Below are 7,208 nucleotides of genomic sequence, written 5' to 3' on the forward strand. Positions count from 1 at the left end.
GCTAGTGAAGTAGACACTCATATCAGAGGGAAAAATCTGTCAGTCTCTCCAGAGAGCGGAGGGGAGAAAAGAGAGCGGAGGGGAAAAACAAAATAAAAATGGAGAAAAGAGAGCGATGGGGTAGACCAAGAAAAACACAGGCAGAAAGATAGAGGGGTGGGGGACGACGACATCTAGGATGTAGTTGTGAAGTCTAAAATGGAAAGAAACAAAAAAATACAAGTGTAACAGTGATGGCAGGGCAATCAGACTGGTGCGAAGACAAGACAGCAGGCACAAGTCTCTGCTCATTTTACTCTGTCATTAACATCAGGTTCAAAGTAACTGTTTCCACACCTCACTGAGCTCAGAACAGCAGAGCCATCAGTGTGTGTGTCTGTCTGTCTCTCCGTCTGCCTGCCTACGTCCGTGTGTTCGTGCATGACGAGTGGTAAGGCCTTATGCAACGGTCCTCAGACAGTCACCTGGACAGGAGGTCTGACCCCAGCAGCCAGTCATCCATTAGCTCCGCCACTGACTTGAGAGTGCACTAAGAGGGAGAGGAACCGGATCTGAACTCTCCTTCTTCCTTCAGATGGTGAACTGGACTGGGAGCTTTTGAAATACGACTGCTTCTGCTTTGCCCCTTAAGGGTTTGCAGGTGGCTCGCTCTCTCAATCGCAGTCTCTGCCTCTCTCACTGACTGGGTTAGTAACCAAGGGCAACCAGGATCCAAAAGGGCCAGCCGTACAGCAGGAGTGCCAGTTGAAGTCAGAGGTTTGTAATGCATACTTCCTTCGTTTCTCGCTTCCTTGAAGGGATCAATGATCTGACATGAACCTTTAGGTAGAAGTGATGAGGTCCTTGCCTATCCAAATCTGTTATAAATCAGTGATCACTTTGAGGAAGTCTCGTATTTCTCAGTTGTTAGAGCATGGCGCGTGCAATGCCAAGGTTGTGGGTTCGAAAATGCATCCACTCACTACTGTAAGTCGCTTTGGATAAGAGTGTCTGCTAAATAAAAGCAGATATATATATTTGTTTCAATGGGGTAAAAGGTCCCCAAGGGTGAGGTCACACTCAAGGACCTCTTCTCCAAGCCACAGAGACATGCGTGCCAACAGGTAGACCGCACAACGCACACACACACACACACGGCGTACCTGCTACACCCATCGGACTCTCACACAAACACACAGAGATGACTGGCATTACACAACTAAGCAGAACAATGTGATTAGTTAAATAACCGACTACACAGACTGAGTCCAGAGCACCCGTGATAGAGTCCTGCCCAAAATGAGACTGGCATCAGAATGATAGGACACTGATCCCTGAACAGACAGACTCCCAGCTCAGACTGCAGGGCCAGCTGACATCATTTACACATCTCCTTCCTGTCAACCCCTCACACAGAAGAGAAACCAGAGGAAGAAGACAGGCAAAGAGAACACTGCTCCCCCTCTCTCTCTCTCTCCCTCCTCTCTCTCTCTCCCCCTCCTCTCTCTCTCCCTCTCTCTCCCCCCCTCTCCCTCTCTCTCTCCCCCTCTCCCTCTCTCTCTCTCTCCCCCTCTCCCTCTCTCTCTCTCTCCCCCACCCTCTCCCTCTCACCCTCTCTCTCTCTCCCCCACCCTCTCCCTCTCCCCCTCACTCCCCCTCTCCCTCTCTCTCCCCCCTTTCTCTCTCCCCCTCTCTCCCCCCACCCTCTCCCTCTCTCTCCCACCCTCTCCCTCTCCCACCCTCTCCCTCCCACCCTCTCCCCCTCTCTCTCTCTCTCTCCCCCCTCTCTCTCTCTCTCTCCTCTCTGTCTCTCTCTCTCTCTCCCCTCTGTCTCGCTCTCTCTCCCCCCCCTCTCTCGCTCTCTCTCCCCCCCTCTGTGTCTCTCTCTCCCCCCCTCTGTGTCTCTCTCTCCCCCCTCTGTGTCTCTCTCCCCCCCTCTGTGTCTCTCTCCCCCTCTGTGTCCCCCCCCTCTGTGTCTCTCCCCCCCTCTGTGTCTCTCCCCCCCTCTGTGTCTCTCTCCCCCTCTGTGTCCCCCCCCCCTCTGTCTCTCTCTCTCCCCCTCTGTCTCTCTCTCTCCCCCTCTGTGACGCCTGTCAATGCCAAACTGCCTCCTGCCCAGAGGGGAGTATTGCGGAATATGTTCAAAACGGCCAATGTTTCAAGCGAGTATAATACATCTCACGTTGATGACAACTATGCTCAGTGGCGCTATGGTTGGTCGACTTTTTTGTAGCTCGGTGTGCTGAGCTACAATTGCGCCCGGGACTGTACGCATCATCAGGGCAAGACCAACGGCGGTGCTCTGAGACTCATCAATAATGCAGGCGGGTGTCGATGACCCGTCTGGGGGGGCCCACGAACACTGAGGCGGCGACGGTGACAGGCTTACCTTGGGCTCCATCGAGATGAAGCTGTGGCCACCGCGACTGGACAGCGTCGACCTTTTGATGGTCCTGCTGTGAAAGAAGTGATAGTGGTCCTTCAGGTCGCCAATCTGCCGAGGAAAACACAAGCCATCAGTCTACAGTAAACACACTGGTTGCATCCGAACTGGTGTGAATTAGGTTGTAATTTCAGACGCATTCACAGGTTATGTACCAAGAAGACATCAGGAGGTGGCATCATGAATGTAAATGAGACAGAAATATAAAACATTTATTTATTTGTCCCTTAAGTTATGTAAAAAAACGGCAACCGAGTTTGACGGGAAACACAAACCTCCTAAACAAGACAGACAGAGACAAAGTCTGTGTTTTTACTGATCATTTTGTTTAGGAATTATTAAGTGATTAAAAACACATCACTCTGTTACCAAATCCAAAAATCTGTAACAGAATGTGGCCAATTCAATTGCAGTCAATGTGAAATCATAGTCAGTTAAATACAGCACAGTAGAGTTCAGTACAGTAGAGTACAGTATGATGTAATATACTCTACTGGACTGTGCTGTCCAAACATGTGAAACATAGACGTCTACAATTGGCACAGATTTGGTCCGGTCTGGACCAAACAAATTTGGTCTTGCTTGGGGGCGGAGCTTGATAGTGCTTCTACACCTGCATTGCTTGCTGTTTGGGGTTTTAGGCTGTGTTTCTGTACAGCACTTTGAGATATCAGCTGATGTACAAAGGGTTATATAAATAAATTGGATTTGATTTGATTTGATAGAATATAGCCAACTGCAGTGGAGGATGTTTTGTGTACCTCTTCAGACACATCACCATGAAGAGAATGACATTCATATGCTCTTCTGTTTCATGCAGATCAAGGATCCATGATGCAATTCTGTTACCAGGTGTTGATCCACTTCGCTTACTGTAGTTCAATACCCCAAAATTGATTTTTCAAACTCAAGGTATCATTGCTGACACCCCATTCTTTCTGCAGACATCTTTGAAACTTAATTTTGTATTAGATATTTAACAAAGTTTTTGGGAAAACGTAGTCACATAAAATACAGAGGGAGATTTTTACTGTCATTCTGTTTCCGAACTTGACATCGGCACTGTTCCTAATGTAAATGTGTTTTAGTAAAATGCTCTGTGGCAATTGTTAAAAGTAGACTTCTGCATATACACAGAATATACCAAACATTAAGAACACCTTCCTAATATTGAGTTATACCAACACTTTTGCCCTCAGAACAGTCTCAAATCGTCAGGGCATGGACTCTACAAGGTGTTGAAAGCATTCCACAGGGATGCTGGCCGATGTTGAGTCCAATGCTTCCCACAGTTGAGTCAAGTTGGCTGGATGTCCTTTGGGTGGTGGACCACTCGATACACACAGCAGCGTTGCATGGATTCAATTGTTTATTTTTCCCTCATCGACCTACACACAATATCCCATAATGACAAAGCAAAAACTGTATCATTTTTTTGTCAAATTCATCAAATAAAAATACCTGTACCCATTGCAATTCTCGTAAAGGGGGGTAAATTGCCACTATATAACTAGGGAGAAAGGGTGGCGGGGGTTTGAGAGCTGGATGACCCTGCTGGTCTACAATACTCCTTTTCAACCTGTCAGAATACATAGTATGGCTTTCATCGTGGATAGAGCACGCGCTGATGCTGACCAGCTGGTAAGTGTCTTCACTGACATTTTCAACCTATCCCTGACCCAGTCTGTAATATCATTATGTTTCAATCAGACCACCATAGTCCCTGTGCCCAAAGCCAAGGCGACCTGTATAAATTACTATCGCCCCCATAGCACATCTGTAACCATGAAATGCTTTGAAAGGCTGGTCATGGCTCACAACAACAGCATCATCCCAGACACCCTGGACCCACCCTGATTCGCATACGACCCCTCAGGGGTGCTTGCTTAGTCCTCTCCTGTACTCCCTGTCCACCCACGACTGCATGGCCGTGCACGACTCCAGCCTCGTTAAGTTCGCAGATGACACAACGGTGGTAGGCCTGATCACTGATGACACAGCCTATAGGGAGGCCAGAGACCTGGCAGAGTGGTGCCAGGACAACAACCTCTCCCTCAACGTCAGCAAGACAAAAGGAGCTGATGGTGGACTATAGGAAACAGAGAGCAGAGCACGCGCCCATTCACATGGACGGGGTTATAGCGGAGCGGGTTGAGAGCTTCCAGTTCCTCAGGGTCTAAGGATCTATCATGGTCTAAAACACACCAACAGAGTGGTAAAGGCACGGCAACACCTCTTCCCCCTCGGGAGGCTGAAAAGGCTTGGCATGGGCCCTCAGATCCTGAAATTTCTACAGCTGCACCATCGAGAGCATCTTGACTGGCTTGGTATGGCAACTGCTTGGCATCCGACCGCAAGGCACTACAGTGGGTAGTGCGTACAGCCGGGCTCTCTGCCACCCAGGAACTCTATACCAGGCAATGTACTGATGATAAGGTTTACTATCTGTCAGTTTTATTCCTAGTTATATTTACATACACAACATGACCATAAGTATACGGACACATACTCGTTGAAGATGTCATTCCAAAAACATGGGCATTAATATGGAGTAGGTTCCTCCCCTTACTGCTATAACAGCCTCCACTCTTCTGGGAAGGCTTTCTACTAGATGTTGGAACATTGCTGCTGGGACTTGCTTCCATTCAGCCACAAGAGCATTAGTGAGATCGGGCACTGATGTTGGGCGATTAGGCCTGGCTCGCAGTCAGCGTTCCAATTCATCCCAAAGGTGTTCGATGGGGTTGAGGTCAGGGCTCTTTGCAGACCAGTCAAATTCTTTCACACCAATCTCACCATCCATTTCAGTATGGACCTCGCTTTGTGCACGGGGCATTGTCATGCTGAAACAGGAAAGAGCCTTCCCCAAACTGTTGCCACAAAGTTGGAAGCACAGAATAATCTAGAATGTCATTGTATGCTGTAGCCTTAATATTTCCCTTCACTGGAACTAAGTGGCCTAGCCCGATCCAGACCCAGAGCATTATTCCTCCTCCACCAACCTTTACAGTTGCCCCTATGCATTGGGGCAGGTAGAGTTCTCCTGGCATCCGCCAAACCCAGATTCGTCAATCGGACTGCCAGATGAGGAAGTGTTGATTCATCCCTCCAGAGAACACGTTTCCACCGCTCCAGAGTCCAATGGCGGCGAGCTTTACACCACTCCAGCTGATGCTTGGCATTGTGCATGGTGATGTTAGGCTTGTGTGCGGCTGCTTGGCCATGGAAACCCATTTCATGAAGCTCCCGACAAACAGTTATTGCTCTGACGTTGCTTCCATAGTGTTGCAACTGAGGACAGACACACGGTTGGACAGGAGGCATCCTATGAAGGTGCCACGTTGAAAGTCACTGAGCTCTTCAGTACGGACCATTATACTGTCAATGATTGTCTATGGAGTGTGCATGGCTGTGTGCTAGATTTTATACACCTATCAGCAACGGGTTTGGCTGAAATAGCAGAATACACTCATTTGAATGACTGTCCACATACTTTTGGTCATGTAGTATATCTACCTATCTCGTATCCCTGCACATCAACTCACTACTGGTACCTAGTGTATAGCGAAGTTATCGTTACTCATTGCGTATCTATTACGAAGCGTTTAACATTTTCTTGTTTATCCCGATTTTCTTTCTCTCTACATTGTTGGGAAGGGCCATAAGAATTTCACTGCTAGTCCACACATGTTGTTTACGAAGCATGTGACGAATACAATTCCAAACATTTGATTTGAAATGTGATTTTATCAGGCAGACCCTTATTACTTTGAACCATGAAATACTCGGCAGTAACTGTTGCGTGTGGGTGGCACCTGTTATTCCACCGCTGTGGAGCCTAATGACTACACTCCCCCTTCATTCAGTCATTGTCTGTCACGGTTGTGATAGGCTGATCCCCGCCACACACAACCACAAACACACACCAGATACTATCCGGGGTTCAAGTTTCACGTTTTAATCAAGGCACATAAGAATGAAGGTAGCGCGTTCGGGCTGGCCCTGTGGGAGGACTCTCCACTGTGTCCCCGGGCCCGGTGGCTAACCTTGACAATTGAACTTCAATCCGAGTGACGAAACACCACGGTTCAATATCAATATCAAAATACGTTTTATTTATCAAACAAAAACACTAGTGCAGGATTTGATTTTGAAAGTCATTTACAAAGTTATTTGAAAAATATATACAACTTTTTGAGAAGAACCACAAACATACCTGTCCCATATTCTTATAGCCATATTTGCCCGCTATCCGATCAGCGATGTCGTGTCCCCCGTTTATCCGTACAGCCCAATGGTTGGTGTAAATCCGAGCTTTGCACGGGACAGACGTAAAACCGAGCAAGAGCGCCAGGATGCACATCAAGACTATTCTCAAAGCGGAGTTCCAAACCATCTTCCACTACTTCCCCCCCCCCCCAGAGCCTCCCGTGTGTCCTCCTTCCGACTAGGCAAACAACCAAACTTCTCTTCTCGCCGCAGGCAGTGCAAGCAAGATTATCGTATAACTGTTCGCTCCACATAAACTACACGCAAGGAAAGAAAAAAACGGAAACCGAAAATGCCTCAAAAGCCCGTTAGACGGTCCTCTTCTGTGTTCTCCGCGTGCATGGAGAGTTCGAAGTTTGCTTATTTCTCCGTAGCAGCAGTGAGGATAATATGACTGAATCTATGGTCTGAATACAGTGCTCTGGGTTAATTCCTTTCACCCAGAACTCGGATGTTGGTTCTCATTCTCCCTTTACAGTGGCGGAAAAAAAACGAGCGACACTCTGAAGAGTAAGAA

General features: G+C 47.9%; 1 protein-coding gene across 2 annotated transcripts in view; it reads right to left on the minus strand.

Moving 5' to 3' along the window:
* Positions 1 to 7,208, minus strand: part of LOC115139790 (proprotein convertase subtilisin/kexin type 5-like) — a 44,653-nt gene extending 37,445 nt beyond the window's left edge. For both annotated transcript variants that reach the window (XM_029677577.2, XM_029677576.2), the window contains exons 1-2: positions 6,639 to 7,208; positions 2,369 to 2,473 (exon numbers count right to left, since the gene is read on the minus strand). In XM_029677577.2, coding sequence (XP_029533437.1) covers positions 2,369 to 2,473; positions 6,639 to 6,818 — 285 coding nt within the window. In that variant the 5' untranslated portion in view covers positions 6,819 to 7,208. The remainder of the gene's footprint in view (positions 1 to 2,368; positions 2,474 to 6,638) is intronic.

The sequence above is a fragment of the Oncorhynchus nerka genome, linkage group LG13 (genome assembly GCF_034236695.1).
Source record: "Oncorhynchus nerka isolate Pitt River linkage group LG13, Oner_Uvic_2.0, whole genome shotgun sequence".
Classification (NCBI taxonomy): domain Eukaryota; kingdom Metazoa; phylum Chordata; class Actinopteri; order Salmoniformes; family Salmonidae; genus Oncorhynchus; species Oncorhynchus nerka.